Consider the following 25,913-nt stretch of genomic DNA (forward strand, 5'->3'; position numbering starts at 1 on the left):
TTTTTACTTTTCGTGACACTATAATACAAAACAAAGTTCCATCATCTCCCATCATGTTCTAGCCTGCTCATTTTTTACTTTCGGTGCATTGTACAAAGGATAAAGGGGTAAATTACATTCATGGCCATTGAACTTTATCCATTTTGGCATTATAGTTATTGAAACTTCATTTCTTCCCAGTATGACTATTAAATTTTATACTTTTTAATATTGGTGGTTACTCAATTTTAACTAACTTCTCAAAATGACTGTTAACGATATTTAACGATCTCAAAATGAAAATACAATTAAAAAATTAAAGTTGTTCAGAACGACATATACCATGAAATCATATTTTTTTTATTTTCGAAAATCACAATTTTTGGAGCTTTCTTTCTCTAAAAATTCGCTTTCTCCCTCCTAACCAAACAACACCTAAATGGCCTTAAAATGAAATTTTTTAAGAATTAAAGTTACTTATAATATCATTGATGCTTTTGATTTTTTATTTTTAACGGTCAACGGTCGTTTTGAGGCGTCAAGTAGCTACCGGTGTTAAAAAATGTAAAGTTCAGAAGTTATACCGAGAACAAATAAAGTTCAGTGGTCATAATGTGAAAATGGATAAAGCTCAGTGGCCATCGGTGTAATTTACCTAAGGATAAAGCTTAAATTTAAGATAAAGTAGCGAAAGTTTAGTGTGACATTGACATTATGCTTATTCCACCACTTTCTGTCTATTTAAAATTATATCACAACCTACTCTTCTCTCTTAGCTGCTCTCTCCATCTCTTTTATTTAATATTAAAACTTACTGAGTTAACTCAGTCTCCCATTTTCTGTTCTCTTCGATCTCTGGTTCCGTTTTCTCACCGTAGCAACTTCTTTTGGTGATCTTTCAGCAACTGCTCTTCTTTAAAATCGGTAATTTCTATTCCTGTTTCTCCCTTCTTCCATTTACTTGGATTATTTTTAATTTTGTGTTCTATTTTATGGAAATTTTCAGATTACGTTAATGGAGACACTTTCTGTGAACCGGAACACAGATCTATTTTAGATATCAGAACTTGCTGAGTTAACGCAGCCTTATACTCTGTTTGCTGCTCCCTTGTCGAGTTAACTCAGTCTCCGATTTTCTATTCTCTTTGATTTCTGGTTCCGTTGTTTCATTGTAGCAACTTCCTCTAGTGCTCTTTCCGCAACTGCTCTTCCTTAGAATCGGTAATTTCAATTCCTGTATCTCACTTCTTCCATTCACTTGCATCTGTTTTAATTTTCTGTTCTATTTTATGGAAATTTTCAGATCGCGTTACTGGAGATGCTTTCTATGAACCGGAACGCGGATCTAAAGTACGGTGACCATCCACGCACTATTCTGCATCTTTTTGCTTCGATTGGTTAGCTCTTTGTGTTATTGAAACTAATTAGTTGCATTACCTTTTGGTGTTGTAGATCTGAAAGGATGTACAAGTATTTTAGATCAAAGACGAAAAATCTCGACATTTTCATGGATAAAGTTGGAACTGCGAGTCTTGGAAGAGTCTTGGAAAATTTGGTAGGTGTTTTTCTTTTTTTTATACAAATTCTTATATTATAGTTTATTACGTTTTATAGAAATGTCTGTTGGTTCACTTCTCCATTTTCATTTTATGTTAATGTTTTATTTTATTATATTGGTTTTAACTAGACCTGTTATCGGTTGGAGCTGAGTTAAAAAAAAAAAAAAGTCAAATACATGAATATATAAATATAAATTTATAATTAAATTATATTACTAAATTTAATTCTTAATATGTCATTATTCTCTATATATATTATGATTTTACACCATAATTTAAAAATTTTAGACTCCAATTCATAAATTATAAACCCTATAATAGTAGAAAGATGAATTTGACATGGTTGTAAATAGTTTTTAAAAGATGAGTTTCTCCATAATTTCCCCTTAAAAAACCTACTTCCCAAATCTAGTCTACTCAACTAACATATATTAAAAATAAAAATTAATTATAATTATAAAAATAAAAATAAAAATGCTATTAAAACTTAAATAATTAATTAAGGAAAGAACATTGTTTCCGTTTATATTGTTAAAACTTAAACTTATATTCATTGTTATTAATCAACTCTAGTTTTTTTAATTTTAAATTAATAAACACAAAAAAAGGTTAAGTTTGAATGAATCAGAAACTTAAAAATTAAAAATATAACAAAAATTAAATAATACTAAGCTTAAAAATATAAATAACTTATAAATAAAATAAATACAAAGCAAAATAATATTTTTAAATTAAATAAAAAATAATAATTTACCATGTGTCAAAAATTATCAAGGGCAAGATGTTAGTACCATCTTGCCCTTTGGCATTTTTGCCTTAAAGTTTTGTTCCTTTGGAAATGGCTTTATGCTTAAATCAATGAATAAATTTGACTAAATAGAATTTAAAATACTTTTTTACCCCTTAAATTATGTTTTCATAATAAAACACATTTTTGGTATTATATATTTTTTTCTCATAATAATAATATCTTAAATATTAAGTAATTAATATATTAATTTTTATATAATAATAGAAGTTTTATTTAGTAACGTAGAATTTCTCAGTAAAAATGAGAAAAAATATGTTAAAAAGTACAAAAATAGAAAAAATAACTATTTTACAAATTTCATTAAAGCTATTTTGATTACATTTGAAAGTAAAAGATTAGTTTTTATTTATATAACTATGGGTAATTTGAAAATGATAATGGATGACCTAAAGAGTTAATTACGATAAAACTTAAGTACCTTGTAATAGCATGATACATTTACTAGTATGTTAGATAAAAGTACAGAAATCTTATAATTATTTACCTTAATAATAATAATAATAATAATAATAATAACTATTTAGTTTTAAAAGATTTGTATTTTATAGTTTTTAGTTTTTATATCCATTGGATTTTATTATATTTTTAATTCATCAGAATTTATAAAGTTGATATTTTTAATTTTTTTTTCTTTAAAAGCTGTGCGCTATGCACTTATATTAAACAAAAGAAAATTACATTAGAGATAAAGAAAACCCTCAACCCATCACAGCTCATGTGATTCGAACCCATGACCTCTAAGATCATAGGTTTTTTTTTATTAACTTTGTTATGAGTTAAAATGTGATAAAATATTATTTCTTACATGATTTTATGGAAACTGGTTGAACCTTTAACCCTTATATTTTATTTTTTTATTCCTCTGGACCCATTTTGAAAATTGGTTGAATCGACGAGGTAATAATAAAAAAAAGCTTACGTTTAATTTTTCCGAAGTTAGTTCTATAATAATACATTAGGTTCTAAAGCTTTTGAACTCTTAGATAAATATTTATTATATTTATTTGATTATTCTGTGTATGAAAAATAAACCTTTAGGAATGTAAATTTTTACATAAAAGATAAAACTTTGGGAAGATGAATTTGTAGGAGAATAAATAAATAAATATTAATGTACATGAAAAATAACCTTTTAGGAAGGTGACGAATTACCAGAAAATTCCGTATTTTGTGGAATATCATTTACGTTTCATTTATGACTTAAATCGACATCCGTTTATTTCTATGTTTACTGAAATGGGCTATAGTTGTCGTTATTATCAAACGCAAATCAAACAAAAACGTCCGTGAGTTGGGCCATATTTCTTGTGCATTTTGGTAATAGTCGGAATGACTGAGCTACTAGACAAAGGCACAATCTCGTCCATATGACCCAGTCACATAGTTTTAGTTCAATTTGGCTTTCGAGTGATGTATATACCGAGTCGAGACATATACTTACCGGGTTGAATTAATTTCCACGCGAATGTGTGCAAAAATAATTAACTCCGAGAAAGACATAAAAATCATCTTTTACATGTATGCATATGTAAAGAATAAATTTTTACAAAGTCTGCCAGGACCTGACTCTTTAAAGCTGACATGCTTTCATATCTCACATCGAATTCACCAAGGCGGATTGCCCATTCCATCAACCTTCCAGAAGTGTCTGGCTTCTGCAACACCTTTCTCATCGGTATATTCGTTCGAACCACCACAGTATGCGCCTGAAAATATGGTCTAAGGCGGATTGCTGTGGTGACAACAGCCAACGCCATTTTATCAAGCTTAGAATATCTGGTTTCGGCGTCTTTCAGAACCTTGCTCACATAATAAATCGGAAACTGCTGGCCATCCTCCTTTCGTATCATGACCGTGCACACAGCTGTTAGACGAGGTGCCGCGGCCTAATCTCCCGGGCGGATCGGGGGGTGGACACCTCATGGCGACGTAAGCGGTGATTGGCGCCGAAAGCAACCAATCGTGGAATCAAGCTGCTCGGCAGGACCGGAGCTCGGAGATATGGAAGAGTCGCCACCCACGAATGGGAAAATGGACACCGATCCCTTGCGGGAGACCGGTGTGGGTTCGGGAAACTTAGGTACGAGCCGAGAAGGCTAGCTCCTTTCCGGAAAAAGGCTACTAGGCACCCCGACATCGCCCGGTTATGAACCACCGGCCTCCTACTCAGCATGTTAGGCGATAACGGACTAATCGTATATTTCTTTAAGTTTAAAATTCATTTGAAACCTTTTCTTTCTCGTTTTGAAAACCGTTTTGAGCATACATTATTGAAAAGCCATTTTAGTAAAGAATCACCCATTTACATCAGTTCAATATACATAGGAAAGAGAGGGGGAGAAGGAAGAATTGATTTATTTGTAACGTGATTTATGCTTCGTGTCACATACTAATTCTATACTAATTCACTTCCCCAAAACGAGTTTATTTACATGGTTCGTACCTTAATCGCCGTTGGAACGATTCAGGTACGTTTCAAAACCCCGTTTAATGATGTTCACTCGAATCGCCGTTGGAACGACTCGGGCGTTGAAAATGTTGGGATAAAAGCCTTTGATAAGAAAACGTGGTTAAACATACAAGTCAATTTTATTTTGTACAAATCCTTTAAGAAAACGATTCAAAACTTCATTATTTACAATGAAAACGATTTTAATTACAAGGTTCGCTTAATCCGACGTTGGAACGGACTAAGGTTTTAAAACGTGATGTTTTGGAAATGATCTAAAGATGTCAAGAAAATATTATTTGCACTTTGAGAACCTCTAGAAAAGCTTTTAGTTTTAATAATCAAATTGAAAACTCTTTTTGGTGATTTATTTCCCCCTTTTGACTCAATGGACTCTTTACTTGTCATAATTACAACAATAAACATATTAAATCAAAATTCACTCTAAATAGAGCCCATTTGAAATATGGACCCATAAATGTCCAAAGAATAAAGAAAATAATATAGACATATTATATACATTTTAGCTAAAAAACCCATGAAATATTTATAGAGAAAATAATGATAAGTGAAAAGATACTATGTAATAAACATATAAGAAATGATAATAAAAATACTAAATATAATACATTTTTACTTTAAACATGTGAAAATAATAGATAAAACTCCTAAATAAGAAAATAACATTTATCCCCAAAATAGTTTCACCTAATAATAACTAGTATAACCCGAATAGCCCAAAAACTATATACATATATATACATAATGTAGTTTAAATATCAAAATAAAACCCATTATCCACAAAATATCTACTAATTAATTACTTCCAAAACACCAAGTAAATAACATTCTAAATAAAATCCATTATCATTTAAATAAAGCAAAAAGAAAATATATATATACGTATACTTATATTAGATTAAATCAAAAAATGATATATAAATATCCTAAATAACTATATGTACCAACTATCCAAAAATAGTTTGAAAACATTTATTACATAAATGTACATATATGTACAAAGGATTAAAAGCTTAAAAGTTGAGAAAGAGGGACCAAAACAGCATTTTTTTACATTCCAGCAGATTTACTGACGGAAAATCCGTCGGTAATCAGCAATTACTGACAGAAAACGCAAATTACAGCAGCACTCCAATTATTTTCAGATTTATTCGAAAGCTTTAAATTAAGTCTAATTCAATCGTTTTGGATTTCCGAACTACCAAAAATGGATCATAGTCAATAACGGAAGTTCCTAAAACGACGTTTTTATTTTAAAACGTTATTTGGAAATTTCTTTTTTAAGAAACTTATAATTACAACGTCTTTTAACACCCGAACTACCTTTTTATCGGATCACGGTTCGTATTGGGATATCAAAACGAGGTTTTTATTTTAAAACAAAACCAAATTTTATTCAACACGAGACGAAAATTAAATAAATACGCAAAATTAAATAAAACGTGGTAAATAAATAAATAGCTAAATAAATAAAATTATAACATAAAAATAAATAAAAGAAAAGAAATAAATTAAATAAAATAAAACGAGTCTAGTCCTCGGATAATACCTTAAGTTCGGTATTGACGATTGAAGTCGGTTGATTCCACGAATCGTGCTTTCCCGATATTTTTTTGTGTTTTTAGTAAAATCTTAACTTTTAGAAAATTCGGAATTTTTAGGAAAAAAAATGTTTTTTCCCAAAAAAAAAGTCACTTCTCTCTCTAAAATGTTAGAGTGAGAAATTCCTCTCCCAAAAAATCCTCCTCTCCAAATGCATGGGGATCCGTGCCTTTTATAGGCATTGGATCCCCGGACGGAATGGGCGACGCCCGAGCAAGATCGGGCGTCGCCCAAAGGGGTTGGGCGGCCGCCCAACCTCTGTTGGGCTATCGCCCAACATTGTTGGGCGATCGCCCAACAATAGTTGGGCGGCCGCCCAAGATTGTTGGGCGGCCGCCCAACAATCGTTGGGCGCGCGCCCCACCGACGTTGGGCGCTCGCCCGACGATCGTTGGGCGTTCGCCCAACGGCTGCCGGGGCGCGTCTCGCGCCGTCGGGCGCACACGCCCTGTGGCTGTCGAGCGCGCGCTCCGCACCGCCGGGCTCGTGCGTCCAACGGACGTCGAGCGCGCGCCACTCGAAGTCGGACGCGTGCGTCCAGCGGACGTCGAGCGTGCGCCCCGTGCTGTCGGGCGGGCATCCGACCATCGTTGGACGCGCGTCAGCTGCCGCTAGGCGCTCGCACTGCGCCGCTGAGCACTCGCGAGCCGCCCAATCGACGACCTCGAACCATCGCAACTTCTCCTTCCTTATTATATATTATTTTTTTGTTTTTAAAACTTCCGGAATCAACCGTTTCAACCGTCTTGTTTACAGGTTTTCGTCACAGGTCCTCCGACTCGGTGTCTACAGTTGCCCCTACTTTCCTATTTTGACTGTGATGTGTGTGTTTTGAAAACGTTTTTTTGCTAACGCAACACATGCAATGTAAAACATATAAAAGTAAAAGACACGTAAAGAGTAGAAGGAAGAATACCTGACCTTCGCGCTGCGCGTTCCGGTGTCGTTCTCCGATTCTTTCCAGCCTCGCCTCTGAATCGGCCGTCGGTGGATGTTCTTCTTACGGACCCTAGCCTGAGTAAGAATGCGCGCTATATGCATGCGAATAGTAATCCTACGAATTTGTGCATGCTAACAGTAAAAATAACGTGAATAGTGAGAACTTAACTAATGCACGTTCACAGTAAAAACGTGAATAGTGCACGTGAATAGTAGAAACGTGAATAGTGAAAACTTAACTAATGCACGTGAATAGTAAAAAACGTGAATAGTAAAAAAACGTGAATAGTGAAAACTTAACTAATGCACATGAATAATAAACTTAACCTATGCTCCTTGTCAATGCGGACGAGAGTGGATTAAAGAATTAACTAAACCTTACATGAGCGACCCTAAAGGAGAGACTTTTACAGAAAGTTGGCCCTAATTGACCAGATGTCTCTAGGTTAGATAATGAAAGAATGCCTAGTCTTAACGCGTCCTCACTAATTGCATGCTTTAGGAACTGTATTTAAATTTTCTTGTCTTGTTCTTTCTAGTTTATTGAGATTTCTGGGACCACCGCCGAGATTCACTCGTGGTATGCTAGGCTGGGCGCTGCGGCAAGAGCCCGCGTGCGCGAGTTGGGCTTCGAGCCTTTTATTGCAGCGTTGCCCCGCACCAACGGGGTATGTGATCGTTTTGGCCTACGGGCCTTATGTGAGCGGTGGGTTGACTCGACCCACACTTTCCACCTTTCTTTCGGAGAGATGACCATCTCGCCCAGGGATTTTTCACTGCTGACAGGGTTGCGAGGGAGCAGCACTCCCGTTTCCTTTTATTTCGATATGATGTGAGCGGTGGGATGACTCGACCCACACTTTCCACCTTTCTTTCGGGGAGATGACCATCTCGCCCAAGGATTTTTCACTGCTGAAAGGGTTGCGAGGGAGCAGCACTCCCGTTTCCTTTTATTTCGATATGATGCGACCACGGGTCGATCGTGCTAGGCTCGCTGCCTTGATTGGATCGGGGGTTCGCCCATGCGCCAAAGCTACTCCGGCGAAGTTTATTTCCACCGCGAGCCTTTTGAGTCGGCGAGATTTTTGTGAGACCGACGATACCGACTTGGCGGTTCGTAGCTTCTTGGTATATACTCTGAGTGAGACGATTTTCCGCACGAAGGGCGAGAAGGTACACGCGGGTCTCATTCAGGCACTCAGCGATCTGGATGCGGCGGCTTCCTATGATTGGGCGGGGGCAGGCTTAGCCTTTCTCTACAAGTTTTTGGATCTGACTTGCCGGAATCGCAAGGATTTCGGTGGTTACACCTTTGCTCTGTTGGTACGTGACGCCTTCTTAACTTGCCCGTCTTTATCTTCTTCGCGTTTTTCACACTCCTAGTCCTTGTTTTTACCGCATGTGTGGGCGTATGAGAGGCACATCCTTCCCAGCCGGTCTCGACCTCGACCGAGAGTACCGAGGCCGCCTTTCATGACCCGATGGAGAGATTTTGACTTGGGCGCCGAGAGGAGTCGGATGGTGCCGCGGCTCCTAGATTGGATCGACTCGCTGACCCTCAGACAGGTAGATTTTGCCTAGTCGTGCTAGATTTTTGTTTGAGTCTTTCTGACTTTCTCTTTGTGCATTTTTTAGATTAAGTTCAGGTGGGACGACCTCGACTTCGGTCCCGATTATACGTATGTATCTATGATCCAGGAGTAGCAGTGTGTGCTCACCGGTCCCTGCGTGCGGGCATGGTATTTGGGGGACCGAGGCATCACCGGAGTTAGTGACGCACATTGGACACCGGGTGAGATCCCCGTCTCTATGTTTGCGGTGCGGACCATGCCCCTATCGGTCGTTCGTCGGGACCTATCTCGTCGGTTTGTTGGTAGAGCAGTGTGGATTCACGCCGGGGGCCGCGAGCTTTACTTATCTACTCTGCTAAGCGCGAGGGATGCCCCGGCGGCAGCGATGGAGGTGGATCCGGTGGCAGATGTATTTTCGAAGGAGGCTGTTGCGGCAGTCTTTGGTCAGGAGGAGGTCCCGGTAAGTGGTTCCGCCCCCTTTCTCATTTTACCATTTCATTCATGAGATGTTTAGAGGTTTTTATTGTGTGTTTTTTGCAGGAGGGATCTTGGAGGAGTGCCCATTTATCCGATTTCTTTGACGGCACTCGAGCTCAGACGCCTGTGTGCGAGCAGCCCTACTATGTCGGCGAGTCCTCCAGCGCCGCCCGACCGGAGAGGTCTTTCCTAGGTGTGCCCCTACCAGACTACGGGCGAGATTTTGCCACGATTTGTTATGACGAGTCCGGGGCAGCTTATGCGGGATTTGAGACAGTTCCTCCTATCTTCACCTCGAGGGTCCCCTTTGATCCCTCAGATGCTTCTCTGACTACGAGGGAGACCTGCACGAATTACGTGGGGCTGTCTGGTTATCTCCGAGATCGCCTCAGCTTGCGCTGCACCGATCACCTGGTATGTATCATTATTTTACTTTAGTGTAGTGGAATGTATGCATGTATGTATGATTTATGTTCGTGCCTACGCTGCTTCTTATTTTTATCTGTTTTTCCTTTCTTTTGCTTTAGAGCGATCTGCACGCCCACGAGCGGAGGCAGAGCGAGTTGGTGCGGGAGGCCGACGCCCGGGTCGGTCAGGTGTATCAGGAGAGAAATGACCACTGGTCAGGGATGATGCGACGGGAGACCGAGGGTCGCCTTGCCGTCGAGGAGTGGGCGCGCGATGAGTCGATCGGACGCCTCGCTGCCGAGGAGAGAGCTGCCGAGGAGGCAATATCTGCGGAGCGGGCATCGCACTTGAGAGATTTTGAGGACTATTGGGATTTCCCTCCGTATTAGGCTCGTTATGTATTGCTTTGTAGCTTTCATTATTGCTTTGTAGCTTTTATTGGAGTTTCCCCGCTGTATAGCTGATGTATAGGGAGTGGGGTGAATAGTAGGTAGGCTTTTTGTGAAAAGTAGGATAGGAAATGTATAACTCGTGATTCATATTACCATGCATTCAGTAGATTATGATGATTCCAATCATTCTCGTCAAATATATTCATGCCTTTATTTATTTACAAACAACAGAAATACTTAGTCTCTTATACCTTATTTTTGGTAATTGCTCAAGTCATAACTATTGTTACCAGGACCCGCCTTTCGGTTTTCGGATCCCGACGATTTTTCTCCTCTCCTTTTACTATCCCGGAATTTTTAAATGAGTGCCTTTTTGGGTTTTCACCCATTGGTATTTCTTAAGCCTATCCAGGTTGGTAGGTTCGGAGAATTCCATGCCGTCCATTGTAGTTAACTTCACCGCTCCTTTGCTTAGTATCTTCTTCACGACGAATGGCCCTTCCCAGTTAGGCCTAAACTTCCCCCTTGGGTCGGTGTGCGTCACACGGATCTGTTTCAGCACCAAATCTCCTTCTTTGATAGGGCTGGTCTTGACTTTTTTATTGAAGGCCCAAGCCATCATTCTTTGATATAACTGTACGTGGTAAAGGGCTTCCATCCTTTTCTCGTCAACTAGAGCCAACTGCTCACATCGCCTCTTCACCCATTCCGTCTCGGGGATTTCTGCTTCCACTGCGATTCTCAATGATCGCTTTTCGATCTCAATCGGCAGGACTGTTTCTGTTCCGTATACCAAGGAGAATGACATTGTCCCAGTCGAGGTTCTGATTGTCGTGCGATAAGCCCACAACGCGAGTGGGAGGTGCTCATGCCAGTTCCGATGTGATTCCACCGTCTTTACGAGAATCCTTTTAAGGTTCTTATTAGCTGCTTCTACTGCCCCATTAGCTTGTGGACGGTACGGAGAAGATCTGTGATGTTCAATGCCATATTCTCGGAAAAGATTCCTTACTTCCCCCTGAAACTGGATCCCGTTATCCGTAATCATGTGATGAGGCACTCCAAACCTGGTGATCAAGTGTTTTTCAATGAACTTTCTCATCTGCTTGGATCCCAGTTTGCTAAACGACTCTGCTTCTACCCACTTGGTGAAATAATCGATGGCGACAGCAATAAACTTATATCCATTTGAAGCGTTAGGCCTTACTTCGCCGATGATGTCAATGCCCCAAGCAGCGAATGGCCAAATAGGTGCTAGCACATGTAGTTCTATGGCCGGAAGATGACTGCAATCGCCGTGGATTTGACAATCATGGCATTTCTTTGCATACTCGTTACAATCTCTTTCCATGGTGAGCCAATAGAAGCCTTGTCTGATGATTTTCTTGGCTAACACTGCTCCTCCCATATGGGCCCCGCAAATTCCTGAATGTACTGATTCCATTGCCTCGCAGGCTTCTCCCGCATCCAAGCACCTTAGTTGTAACCCATCAATGTGCCTTTTGTAAAGCAAGTCGTTATGGATGACGAACTGACGAGCTAGCCTTCTAATCACAGCTTGATCCCTAGGTTCTGACTCTGCCGGATATGTTCCATTTTTCATGAAGTTCACGATATCGAAATACCACGGTTTTTCATCTGCCTCTAACAGCATTACGTCCTCGTAGCATGGTTTGTGAGATCTCCTCAATACCAACAGTTTCGAGGCAAGGTTCCGGGGGTTGTCCCAAACTGACACCAAAGTGGCCAAGGCATCCGCCGCCTGGTTCTGTGCTCGAGGAATATGATAGAAACGGCATTCTTTGAATCTTTGTGCCAACCCTTCTAGCTGATCGAGGTACGGACGTAGTCTTTCTTCTCTTACCTCCTAGTTTCCTTGTGCCTGTTCGATGATCAACTTTGAGTCACCCCAAATTTCGACATATGACGCTCCCAGTGCCGCTAATGACTCTAAACCATAAATGCACGCTTCATATTCGGCCATATTATTGGTGAGAGGGAAGGATAACTTCTTGGCCATCGGGATTCTTTCTCCTTCTGGTGAGGTAAGTAGTACTCCTACTCCAGCTCCATTCGAATTAACTGTCCCGTCGAAGAACATTTTCCATGGTATAACTTCGATTGCGTTCAAGTGCTCATCGGGGAAGTCATAGCTTACTTCTTCCTCTTCTGCATTCAGGGGTTGGTTAGCCAGAAATTCTGCCACGGCCCTCCCTTTGATAACCTTCTTCGTCACATATTAAATGTCAAACTCGGACAAAAGCAACAACCATCGGGCTAACTTCCCTGTCAAGGATGGAGTTTGGTACAGATACTTCACGGGGTCCATCCGAGAAATGATGATCACTTTATATGATTGGAAATAGTGCCGTAGTTTCTTTGTCAACCATACTACTGCCACACATGTCTTTTCGATCATATTATACTTGAGCTCGTACTCTAGGAACTTTTTACTCAGATAATACACCGCGTGCTCCACACCGGTGTCTCCCTCTTGAGCCAACATTGCCCCAATAGATCGCTCCTCAATTGCTACGTAGAGGAGAAGCGGCTTTCCCAGTTTAGGCGGTCTCAGCACTGGCGGATTAGACAAATAGTTCCGGACGCTCTCCAGAGCTTGCTGACACTTATCATTCCAAGTAGCGGGTTGGTCTTTCCTTAATAACTTAAAGATTGGCTCGCAGATTGCGGTGAGTCTCGCTATGAACCGACTGATATACTGAACCTGCCCTAGAAACCCTCTCACTTCCTTCTCATTCTTCGGCGCCGGCATCTCCTGTATAGCCTTCACTTTATCAGGATCCACCTCGATTCCCTTATTTCCGATTACATAGCCTAAGATTTTCCCCGACGAAACACCGAAAAAGCACTTCTTCGGGTTTAACCTTAGCTTGAATTCTGCAATTCGGGCCAAAAACTTCTCGAGCGCGGCAAGATGCCCTTCGCTTGTCTCCGATTTGACCATCATGTCGTCCACGTAGACTTCTACCTCATTGTGTATCATATCATGGAACAGTGCTGTGGCCATTCGCTGGTAAGTTGCCCCGGCATTTTTTAAACCGAACGGCATTACTCTGTAACAGTATGTCCCCCACTCGGTTGTGAACGAGGTTTTTGCTTTGTGTTTCTCGGCCATCTGTACTTGCATGTAGCCCATGAAACCGTCCACATTCGTGTGTAAGACGCTTGACGTTGCACTGTCGATCAATACGTCGATATGAGGCAATGCGAACTCATCCTTGGGGCATGCCTTGTTAAGATCTCTGTAATCAACGCACATCCTTACTTTGCCGTCCTTTTTTGCGATTGGCACCACATTTGCGACCCAAGGGGGATAGTCGATCACCTCGATAAATCCTGCTTCTAACTGCTTCTTCACCTCCTCTCTGATCTTATCTGCCCATTCGGGTCTCATACGTCGGAGCTTCTGCTTTACGGGCTTTGCTTCGGGGTAAGTTGGAATGCGGTGAGTTACGATAGATTGATCAATTCCAGGCATGTCTTCGTATGTCCAAGCGAATACAATTTCGTATTTTTTAATTATTCTCTCAAATTCTTTTCTCTCTTCAATAGTTAATTCTTGAGCAATTTGTATAAGTTTAGGATTTTCATCCGTACCAAGATTGAAAGTTGACATTTCTATTGCATTGATTTCAAATGTAGGCATGTTATATGAATGAGAATGCATGGAATGATCATGATCAACATCAAGCAAGTAAGCAAAATCAGAATTCATTCCATTGATAGCATTGGTGATTACATCATCTGATTCAAACAAAGCAGTAATACAATTTTCATCATCAGGGTCTTCGGACTTCTCATGAATTTTGGAGGTACTAGGCTCATCTCCCGCTCCTGCAGTTGCTTCAATGGTGATGACTTACTCCTCGGCATTCAAATCCAGCATCATAATCTCCTCGACAAAGCAGCTCGCCTTTCCTTTGCCCCAGTCGGCAACATCATTGAAGATTTCGAACCCCGGCAGAATCTTCCCTTCTGTGCTAGTCCACCGAGCTCAATTTCTCAGCTCTGATTGTCACTATCTCCTCCCCGAAGGGGAATTTAATCATTTGGTGGAGCGTGGAGGGCACACCTCCCAACTTATGGAACCAAGGGCGTCCCAACAGTACAGCAAAGGTTACCGGTATATCCAGCACGGTGAACTCAGTTTCTTCTTCATGCGGCCCTACTTTCAACTTGGCCTTGAAGACTCCCTCAATGTGCCTATGGCTGTCATCATACGCTTTAATCACAGTTTCAGAGGCTGTCAGGTCTCCTCTCTCCACTCCCAACTTCGACAAGAGTTTCAAAGGACAAACGTTAATGGCCGATCCATCATCGACCATCACGCAACTAGTCTTCTTTCCGTTAATTTTCGCTCGGATATACAAAGGCTTATTGTGAGCCTTCCCCTCTTCTGGGAGATCCTCGTCAGTAAATGTGATCTCAGTCTTCTTTCGGGCCATAATTGCCCCTACTAGCGCTGCCGGCTCAGTATCGGTGGAGATAACCAGATTCTGCAATTCTTTCATCAAGTTCTCACGATGGTACTTAGAATGGCATAGAACTTCCCAGACTGTGGACTTAGCTTGTGTCTTCTTCAACTGCTCCAGAACTTGGTCATCGGGCTTAGGAGCCGACCCTTCTCCAGTTTCTATCATAGGTGCCTTTCCCTCGGCCACACGACCTGATCTCGTCATTACCGCGATTTCCGGCTCATCATCCGATTCGTCCCAAATGTTAATAGGAATCCTCTGATTGGCATCTTCCTCGTCCGAAGAACTCTCCCAAATGTCCACGACCATTAAATCCATGACGTGAGGAACATTCGGATTCAAGTAAAAGGGATCCGCCGATCCATACAAAGCCCAACCTATCAACTCATCATAGTCACGGAGGGACACTCTGCTCATCCTTCTTGCGGCCAACGGAATAGCACCTCGTTGTATGCACATAAGCTGCACCTTATTGCTCATTGTTTCGTTACACTGTTCATACCGGTGCCTCCACCTCCTAGCATAATCCACGAATGGTTTCTCGGGGAATTGCCTGATCCTATCCAGATCTTCCAGGGATCCCGTCCATGGAACATACATCTCATATCTCGCCACAAAAGCATTCCTAAGAGGTATCCAATGACCCATTTCTTCTTCTGATAGGCCCTGGTGCCATAACAAGGCTTCTCCCATTAAAGTTTCCGGAAAATGTTCATGTAATTCACATTGCGGGAATCCGGCGTCGTACATATGGTTGCGGAATAACCTCGAATGCTCAACAGGATCCTGGTATCCACCATACCTAGGCATTGCCAACACTGCCTCGGGCGTTTCATAAGAGGGGGAGTCCGGGGTTTGATCCGCTAACATCCATACCGTATACTCTTTGATAAACCTCTTCGTCATTGCCGCCCAATCGGTCTTAACATACATCGGAAGTGACATATACCACATCAATGGTTCACCCATCAACGAATTACAAAACAAGCTAGTGATCTCTTCTTCTTTAAAACCCAAGGGCGACATGGCCGATAAGTAGAAGTGAAGGTGTTCCATCGGATCTTTGTTGCCATTATACTTACTGACCCTCGGCAACGGACGCTTGATAGGTCCAATCTGCATTGCGAAGCGCTCCGCGGCCTTGTCCTCAGCCCTTTGATACTTTTCTAGAAATAGATCTGACAATTGATCCCAATCATACTTGCAAGAGTCGGGTAATGAGTGAAACCACCCCAAAGGCTCGCCTATCAGAGAATGGTGGAACCACTGAGCAATCTCATCCACTCCGAAGGATTCAACAAACATATCGCGCATATATTCACGCAAGTGCACCTCGGGATTTCCCCCTCCACTAAACAGGCCCAAATTAGGCACAATAGTTCGAGACGACCCTTCTCCGGTCTCTTCGGCACTATCTTCATCATACGGTGCTCCACCATCCAATCCCTCTTCCATCGGTTCATCCTCTTGTTCCTCGCCAAGGAAGGACACATATAGACCATTTCCTACATTGTTCCTTTCGTCGGAATCCAGCAACTCCTCTACGTTCTCTTCGAAGGATTCCATCACTACACGTTCTGTCAGACCAATTCCGATCATGCTTACCCTATGATTAGGCAATGGATTACGCCTAGTGGAAGGGTTCGCTGACGAAGGATCAGCTATCTTTTTCTCCTCGATTAAATCCTGGATTTCGTGTTTCAGCCTCTCACAATTCTCAATTGTATGCCCATAACTGCTATGGAACTCACAATACCCTCTAGCCTGTATCTGCGAAGTAGGTGGAGCTTTGTTATACGGGGTAAAGGCCTTCAACAATCCCTTTTTCTGCAGACGCTCGAAAACTTTCGCGTAGGTCTGATCGAACTTGGCGAACCGCCTCTTTTCAATAGCATTAAGATCAACCACTTTCACTGCTGCGGATTCCGTACTCGCACTAGGCCCTCCGGCACTATATCCCGACTTCGTCCACTTGGTATGAGCTTTCTTCGGCTCTCCATCCCCTTCAACAGTCAAGGCACAACTATACATCTGATTGAAATCAGTAAATGGCATATACCGCAACTCATTCTTGATATATGGCAAAGTGTTGCCAACCACCATTCAGATCTGATCCTGCTCGAGCGGCTTTTGTTTCATCACTGCGGCCTTAGCCCTCCATCTTTTCACAAAATCGGAAAAGGATTCCCCAGCCTGTTGCTTAGTGCTCTCTAACTCTTTCAAAGTGACCTCCAGCATGGTGTTAAAGCTATACTGAGCGATGAATGACTTCGCTAATTCCCTCCAATCCCTCTTTGTTACCATCGGCAATGCATGAAACCATGTGAGGGCAGCCCCCTCTAGGTAGGTGTTAAACAACCCTAAGACCTGATCTTCAGTCAGGATCGTGTGCTTCATCACCGCAACATACTGATTCATGTGAGCGGTGGGATCTCCAGTTCCATCGAACTTTTTCATGTCAGGGAGACGAAATTTCAGAGGCAAAGCTGTTGCCGACAAACAATTCTTCAAGTTATAGAAGTCCTGACTTCCGGAACTTCCTCCACGCAAGTCCTGCACTTCCTGTGTGATGTGTTGCTTCCACTCCTCTTCCTTAGCTTTCTCTTTCTCAAGCTGTTTTTGGACATAATCCTGATAATCCTCCTCATTCCCAAAGCGAGGGCCATCGTTCACCTCATTCTCAGCACGCTTACTACCACTCTTGTTGTCCTTCAGTGCTAACTCAGCTAGCTGGGCCAAGATTGCGGCCAGCTGATCATTGATATTGTTCACAGAATTTTCCAATTCAGCCACTTTCTCGTCGGTCGCAGACATATTGACGGAAGACTGAGTATACCCAGATGAAGATGATTCAGAAGCCACAACTACTGATTCGGAACTGTCTACTCGTAGCTGATCAAACTGTCTGACAAGCCGATTACTCTCGCGAAACCACAACCGCTTAATGATGACGTCTGCGCGAACGGTATCCATTAGTATGTATGCATGATTTTATATGCATGATTCGTGGTGTGTGCGTTTATTTATTTACGATTATAAGATAAGAAGAACAAACGTTAGTTCTATTTACACGTATCACAACATCTCTCTTCCACCCTTATTCCTCCACACACTCGTTGGTCCAGGTCTCTTTCCTAGGATTTTGGTTTGGGGCTCACATTGCGGTCCAAGGGACGCGTGATGCCGTCGATTATTGCGGAAAAATAAATCATTCACCATACAACACAGTTCGTTTTTGACGCATCAGTGTTCAGTGACTAAGAAATCGACCAAGTTGGATTGTCCTTTCGGAATAACTCGTCTTTCGTCCTTTCGTGAGACGCATTAGTTCGGGTTTTGACTCCCTTTGAGCGCATCTCAGTTTTTAGACGTGGTACGAGTTATTCTTCTAGTCCAATCGTTCGTTATTGTCAATGACTCGTTCCCTTTTGTTCGCGCTGGTTCGTGTCTCGATTTTTGGATTACAACGGGATCTTTTGGATCTATCGAGAGACGTAACCACGTGTTTATTTAGTGATGGAATCACTTTTGGATTTTATTTTAGGGAACGGACTCATCGCGTAACGTGTTTATTCTTAGCGTCGAGGATCCGTTTGCTCATTTTAGCTACGTGAAAAGACGGCGAGTCTTATTTTGAGCGCACGGTAACCTTTCAGCTAGCAACAGTTCGTTGTTCTTCCCAATCCACGGGATATATCATCTTAGTGTGGTTATAGAAAATCAACGTTTCGTTGAATCGCATGCTTATTCAAAGCGAGGATATCACCGTTCTCTTTTAGGCACGAATTAAACAAACACGTACATCGGGCCATATTTCTTGCAGTTTTGGTAACGATCGAAATGATCGAGTCGTTAGTCAAAATCCGCAGTCTCGTCCATATGGCGCAATTATATGGTTTGACTTAATTCGGCTTCGTGATTTTAAACGGGGTATACACTCGTTCGAGGCACGTATTCAACGACATTGGTTTATTTTCTTTAACTACGCTCGGGATTGACATATATCGTAAATTCGGAATGATTTTGGTCGTTTAGTTCATTTTTCGCTTTTCTTTTCTTAGTCACTTCTGCGGACACGTCCATTTCTCTTTAAGAACGACACGGGGCATAACGTAAAAGCTCGTCTTTTATTCGGAAGGGACGGGCTACTCGTGCGAAACTTTTCACGTTACGACAGAGTCGTTCGAAACAGAAATGTTCTTCGTTTTCGTTTCGTTATGATCTCGTTTTATCCCAATTTATTTAAAGAATGTGAATAACGGCTACTGTTAATATAGACTTTTGAATCGAAGTATAACTATCCTCAACACCAAACCGATTCATACTAATACGTGCTTACGTCGTAACGCATTTCCTGAACATGTGCCTTCGTCGGGACACAGAAAGGGACAAGGCGGGCCGCACATGTTCATTCATACGAGATGACTAAGTCATCTTTAGTTTAAATCGTTTCGATGTTTTAGGGTAATTAGTATGTCGACTCAAGAGTATATATTAACGCATCATTTCATTTTCTTTACATACTTTAGGATTTAGACACGTATCATGGCGATTTGAAAACACGAACTGATTCATTTATCACATCAAAAATAGTAACGGGTAATCCTATGGAAACTTCTAAATACCCGAACTACCTTTTTATCGGATCACGGTTCGTAGTGGGATATCAAAACGAGGTTTTTATTTTAAAACAAAACCAAATGTTATTCAACACGAGACGAAAATTAAATAAATACGCAAAATTAAATAAAACGTGGTAAATAAATAAATAGCTAAATAAATAAAATTATAACATAAAAATAAAGAAAGGAAAAGAAATAAATTAAATAAAATAAAATGAGTCTAGTCCTCGGATAATACCTTAAGTTCGGTATTGACGATTGAAGTCGGTTGATTCCACGAATCGTGCTTTCCCGGTATTTTTTTGTGTTTTTAGTAAAATCTTAACTTTTAGGAAATTCGGAATTTTTAGGAAAAAAAATGTTTTTTCCCAAAAAAAAAGTCACTTCTCTCTCTAAAATGTTAGAGTGAGAAATTCCTCTCCCCAAAAATCCTCCTCTCCAAATGCATGGGGATCCGTGCCTTTTATAGGCATTGGATCCCCGGACGGAATGGGTGACGCCCGAGCAAGATCGGGCGTCGCCCAAAGGGGTTGGGCGGCCGCCCAACCTCTGTTGGGCTATCGCCCAACATTCGTCGGGCGCGCGCCCAACGATCGTTGGGCGCGCGCCCGACGATCGTTGGGCGCGCGCCCGACGATCGTTGGGCGCGCGCCCCACCGATGTTGGGCGCTCGCCCGACGATCGTTGGGCGTTCGCCCAACGGCTGCCGGGCGCGCTCGACCGACGCCTGTCGGGGCGCGTCTCGCGCCGTCGGGCGCACACGCCCTGTGGCTGTCGAGCGCGCGCTCCGCGCCGCCGGGCTCGTGCGTCCAACGGACGTCGAGCGCGCGCCACTCGCAGTCTGCCGCTAAGCACTCGCACTACGCATATCACAACAGCGACCCATTGTAACTTATTTATTTTATTTTTTTCGAAACTTCCGGAATCAATCGCTTCAACCGTCTTGTTTTCAGGTTTTCGTCACAGGTCCTCCGACTCGGTGTCTACATCTGTATTTTCTCACTGGAGCTAGTGTCCTGGAGGTTCGATCTGGGTGTCGCGGAGAGACCGACGGTGGCACAGCTCCTGGATTGGATCGATTCGCGGACGTTGGGACAGGTAGATATCTTCTAGTCGTGCTAGATTCTTGTTTGATTGGATCTGACTTTTTCTTTGTGTTTTTAGATCAAGTTTAGGTGGGACGACCTTGACTTCGCTCCCGACTATGCGTACGTGACTTTGATCCAGGAGCAGCAGTGCGTGCTCACCGGCCCTTGCGTGCGGGCCTGGTACTTAGGCGACCGGGGCATCACCGGGATTAGAGCGTCGCACTGGTCCCCGGGCGAGATCCCCGTTTCCATGTTCGCGGTGCGGACCATGCCCTTGTCGGTTATCCGTCAGGACTTGACCCGTCGGTTCGTGGGTAGAGAGGTGTGGGTTCACGCCGGTGGCCGTGATCTTTACCTATCGACTTTGTTGAGCGCGAGGGATGCCCCAGCGGTGGTGATGGATGTGGATCCCGTGGCAGACGTGTTTTCGCGGGAGGCTGTCGCGGCAGTCTTCGGTCAGGAGGAGGTCCCGGTGAGTGGTTCAGCCTATTTACCTTTATTCACGAGATAGCTAGCGGTATTTATTGTGTTTTCATTTGCAGGAGGGGTCCTGGAGGAGTGCTCATTTGTCAGACTTCTTCGATGGCGCTCGGGCTCAGACATCTGCGAGCGAGCCCCCCTACTATGTCGGCGAGTCCTCCAGCGCTGCCCGACCGGAGAGATTCTCTTTGGATGTGCCCGTTCCGGACTACGGGAGAGATTTCGTGACCCTTTGCTATGATGAGTCCGGGGTAGCCTACGCGGGTGTCGAGATGGCTCCTCCCGTCTTCACATCGAGGGTACCATTTGACCCTTCTGACGCTTCTCAGACTACGAGAGAGACTTGTACTGACTACGTGGGGCTGTCCGGTTACCTCAGAGACCGCCTCAGCTTGCGCTGTGCCGACCACCTGGTATGTATCATTGCCTTATTTTAGTGTAGTGGAATGCATGCATGTATGTATGATTTCTGTTCTTGCCTATGCTGCTTTTTTTTTTTTTTCACATCTGTTTTTCTTCTTTTTTTTGTTCCCTTTTTAGAGCGATCTTCACGCCCATGAGCGGAGACGGAGTGAGTCGGTGCGGGAGGCCGATGCCAGGGTTGGCCAGGTGTACCAAGAGCGGAACGACCACTGGTCGGAGGTGATGCGGAGGGAGACTGAGGGTCGCCTTGCTGTCGAGGAGAGAGCACGAGTCGCCGAGGAGAGACTCCGAGTTGCCGAGGAGGCCTTATCTGCAGAGCGGGCGTCACGCTTGAGGGATTTTGAGGACTACTGGGATATCCCTCCTTATTAGGCTTTATGGCTTTGTAGTAGTTTTTTTATTAGGATTACCCCGATGTATATCTGATGTATAGGGAGCGGGGTGGATAGCATGTAGGCTTTTTATTGTGAAAAGTAAGGTAGGAAATGTATAACTCATGATTCATATTACCATGCATTCAGTAGATTATGATGATTCCAATCATTCTCGTCAAATATATTCATGCCTTTATTTATTTACAAACAACAGAAATACTTAGCCTCTTATATATTGTTTTTGTAATTGCTCAAGTTATAACTACTGTTACTAGGACCCGCCTTTCGGTTTTCGGATCCCGATGATTTTTCTCCTTTCCTTTTACTATCCCGGAATTTTCAAATGAGTGCCCTTTCGGGTTTTCACCCACTGGGATGTCCCTCATTGTTGCATAGGCCGCCCTTTACGGGTTTTCAACCTATCGGGAATTTTTCTTTTTTTTTTTACGAAAAGTATTTCTTAAGCCTATCCAGGTTGGTAGGTTCGGAGAATTCCATGCCGTCCATAGCAGTTAACTTCACCGCTCCTTTGCTTAGTATCTTCTTCACGAAGAATAGCCCTTCCCAGTTAGGCTTAAACTTGCCCCTAGGGTCGGTGTGCGTCACACGGATCTGTTTCAGCACCATGTCCCCCTATTTGATAGGGCTGGCCTTGACCTTTTTGTTGAAGGCTCGGGCCATCCTTCTCTGATATAGCTGCACATGGTAAAGGGCTTCCATCCTTTTCTCGTCAACCAAAGCCAACTGCTCATATCGCTTCTTCACCCATTCCGTCTCGGGAATCTCTGCTTCCACTGCGATTCTCAACGATCGCTTTTCGATCTCAATCGGGAGGACTGCTTCTGTTCCGTATACCAAGGAGAATGGTGTTGCCCCAGTTGAGGTTCTAACTGTCGTGCGATAAGCCCATAACGCGAGTGGGAGCTGCTCATGCCAATTCCGATGTGATTCCACCGTTTTTATGAGAATTCTCTTAAGGTTCTTATTAGCTGCTTCTACTGCCCCATTAGCTTGTGGACGGTACGGAGAAGACCTGTGATGTTCAATGCCATATTCTCGGAAGAGACTTCTTACTTCCCCCTGAAACTGGACCCCGTTATCCGTAATAATGTGATGAGGTACTCCAAACCTGGTGATCAAGTGTTTCTCAATGAACTTCCTCATCTGCTTGGATCCCAATTTGCTAAACGACTCTGCCTCTACCCACTTGGTGAAGTAATCGATGGCGACTGCAATAAACTTGTGCCCATTCGAAGCATTAGGCCTTACCTCACCAATGATATCAATGCCCCAGGCCGCAAATGGCCAAATAGGTGCTAACACATGTAATTCCATGGCTGGAAGGTGACTACAATCTCCGTGGATTTGACAATCGTGGCATTTCTTTGCATATTCGTTACAATCTCTTTCCATGGTGAGCCAATAGAAGCCTTGCCTGATGATTTTCTTTGCTAACGCCGCTCCTCCCATGTGGGCCCCGCAAATTCCTGAGTGTACCGATTCCATTGCCTCGCGGGCTTCTCCCGCATCCAAGCACCTCAGTTGTAACCCATCGGTGTGCCTTTTATAAAGCAAATCGTTGTGGATGACGAACTGCTGAGCTAACCTTCTAATCACATCTTGATCTCTAAGTTCCGACTCTGCCGGGTATGTTCCCCTCTTCATGAAGTTCACGATATCGAAATACCACGGTTTTTCATCTGCCCCTAACAGCATTACGTCTTCGTAGCATGGTTTGTGAGATCTCCTCAATACCAACGGTTTCGAGGCAAGGTTCTGGGGGTTGTCCCAAACTGACACTAAAGTGGCCAAAGCGTCCGCAGCCTGGTTCCGTGCTCGAGGGATATGATAAAAACGACATTCCTTGAACCTTTGTGCCAACCCTTCTAGCTGGTCTAGGTATAGACGTAGCCTTTCTTCCCTCACTTCCCAGTTTCCCTGTGCCTGTTCGATGATCAGCTTCGAGTCGCCCCAAATTTCAACATATGATGCCCCCAGTGCTGCTAGTGATTCCAACCCATAGTTGCATGCTTCGTATTCGGCCATATTGTTGGTGAGAGGGAAGGATAACTTCTTTGCCATCGGGATCCTTTCTCCCTCTGGTGAGATAAGTAATACCCCTACTCCGGCTCCATTCGGATTAACTGCTCCATCAAAGAACATTTTCCATGGTATAACTTCTATTGCGTTCAAGTGCTCATCGGGGAAATCATAGTTTATCTCTTCTTCTTCTGCGCTCAGGGGTTGGTTGGCCAGAAATTCTGCTACGGCCCTCCCCTTGATAACCTTCTTCGTTACGTATTCAATATCAAACTCGGACAAAAGCAACAACCATCGGGCTAGCTTCCCTGTTAGAGACGGAGTTCGGTACAGATACTTCACGGGGTCCATCCGGGAAATAATGATCACTTTGTAAGATTGAAAATAGTTTCGTAGTTTCTTTGTTAGCCATACTACTGCTATGCACGTCTTTTCGATCATGTTATACTTAAGCTCGTACTCCAGGAACTTCTTACTCAGATAATATACCGCGTGCTCCACGCCCGTGTCCCCTTCCTGGGCCAGCATTGCCCCAATGGATCGCTCCTCGATTGCCACATAGAGGAGCAGCGATTTTCCCAGTTTAGGCGGTCTCAGAATTGGCGGATTAGACAAGTAATCTCGGACCTTCTCTAAGGCCTGCTGACACTTATCATTCCAAATCGTGGGTTGATCTTTCCGTAGCAACTTAAAGATCGGCTCGCAGATTGCAGTGAGTCTTGCTATTAACCGGCTGATATACTGAACCTGCCCCAGAAACCCTCTCACTTCTTTCTCATTCTTTGGTGCCGGCATTTCTCGTATGGCCTTCACTTTGTTGGGATCTACCTCAATTCCCTTGTTTCCGATTATATAGCCTAAGATTTTCCCCGATGAAACGCCGAAGAAGCACTTCTTCGGGTTTAACCTTAGCTTGAATTCTGCAATTCGGGCCAAAAACTTCTCGAGTGCAGCAAAATGCCCCTCTCTCGTCTCTGATTTGACCATCATGTCATCCACATAAACTTCCACCTCCTTGTGTATCATATCATGGAACAGTGCTGTAGCCATTCGCTGGTAAGTTGCCCCGGCATTCTTCAAACCAAACGGCATCACCCTGTAGCAGTATGTTCCCCACTCAGTTGTGAACGAAGTTTTTGCTTTGTGTTTCTCAGCCATCTGAACTTGCATGTAGCCCATGAAACCATCCACATTCGTGTGTAAGACGCTCGATGCTGCACTATCGATCAATACGTCAATATGAGGCAATGAGAACTCATCTTTCGGGCATGCTTTGTTAAGATCTCTATAATCGACGCACATTCTCACTTTGCCGTCCTTCTTCGCGATGGGCACTACATTTGCGACCCAAGGGGGATAGTCGATTACTTCGATGAACCCTGCTTTTAACTGCTTCTTCACTTCTTCTCTGATCTTATCTGCCCATTCCGGTCTCATGCGTCGGAGTTTCTGTTTCACGGGCTTAGCATCGGGGTATGTCGGAATACGGTGAGTTACGATTGATCGATCGATTCCTGGCATGTCTTCGTACGTCCAAGCAAACACTATTTCGTATTTTTTTATTATTCTCTCAAATTCTTTCCTCTCTTCAATAGTTAATTCTTGAGCAATTTGTATAAGTTTAGGATTTTCATCCGTGCCAAGATTGAAAGTTGACATTTCTATTGCATTGATTTCAAATGTAGGCATGTTATATGAATGAGAATGCATGGAATGATCATGATCAACATCAAGCAAGTAAGCAAAATCAGAATTCATTTCATTGATAGTATTGGCGAGTACATCATCTGATTCAAATAAAGCCGTAATACAATTTTCATCATCAGGGTTCTCGGGTTTCTCATAAGCTTTGGAGGTACTGGGCTCGTCCACCGCTCCCACAGAGGCCTCAATAGTAATGACCTGCTCCTCGGCATTCAAATCTAACATCATAATCTCCTCGACAACGCAACTTGCCTTTCCTTTGCCCCAGTCAATAACATCATTGAAGATCTTAAAACCTGGCAGAATCTTTCCTTCGGTGCTAGTCCATGACTCGGGAGTCCCCGAATAAACCTTTCCGTGCCCCTCGTTCATAAAAGACTTCCTTAGGCCCACCTTTCCTTCACCACTTGCGTTGGACGGACCTCCCTGTTCATATCCCAAACCCCTTCGGGTTTTCTGACTCTTGAAATCCGGAAAT

At 43.0% G+C, this 25,913-nt stretch overlaps 1 protein-coding gene across 5 annotated transcripts; it reads left to right on the top strand.

Moving 5' to 3' along the window:
- The first annotated feature begins 708 nt into the window (after positions 1 to 708).
- On the top strand, positions 709 to 21,881 carry LOC136232738 (uncharacterized). Of its 5 annotated transcripts, XR_010690580.1 has the most exons (10): positions 726 to 903; positions 986 to 1,200; positions 1,283 to 1,329; positions 1,432 to 1,534; positions 8,996 to 9,391; positions 9,472 to 9,822; positions 20,280 to 20,424; positions 20,491 to 20,886; positions 20,957 to 21,307; positions 21,435 to 21,854. XR_010690580.1 is itself a non-coding variant. In XM_066022119.1 (6 exons), the coding sequence occupies exons 3-6, from the start codon at positions 1,298 to 1,300 to the stop codon at positions 21,687 to 21,689; spliced, it is 741 nt and encodes a 246-aa protein (XP_065878191.1). In that variant the 5' UTR covers positions 709 to 903; positions 986 to 1,200; positions 1,283 to 1,297; the 3' UTR covers positions 21,690 to 21,878. The 5 variants fall into 5 exon arrangements, 2 of the variants coding, with proteins under 2 accessions (XP_065878191.1, XP_065878190.1); XR_010690581.1 differs by lacking the exons at positions 8,996 to 9,391; positions 9,472 to 9,822 and having other exon boundaries at positions 712 to 903; positions 21,435 to 21,881; XM_066022119.1 differs by lacking the exons at positions 8,996 to 9,391; positions 9,472 to 9,822; positions 20,280 to 20,424; positions 20,491 to 20,886 and having other exon boundaries at positions 709 to 903; positions 21,435 to 21,878.
- The last annotated feature ends 4,032 nt before the right edge of the window (positions 21,882 to 25,913 follow it).

Source organism: Euphorbia lathyris, chromosome 6 (genome assembly GCF_963576675.1).
Source record: "Euphorbia lathyris chromosome 6, ddEupLath1.1, whole genome shotgun sequence".
Classification (NCBI taxonomy): Eukaryota; Viridiplantae; Streptophyta; class Magnoliopsida; order Malpighiales; family Euphorbiaceae; genus Euphorbia; species Euphorbia lathyris.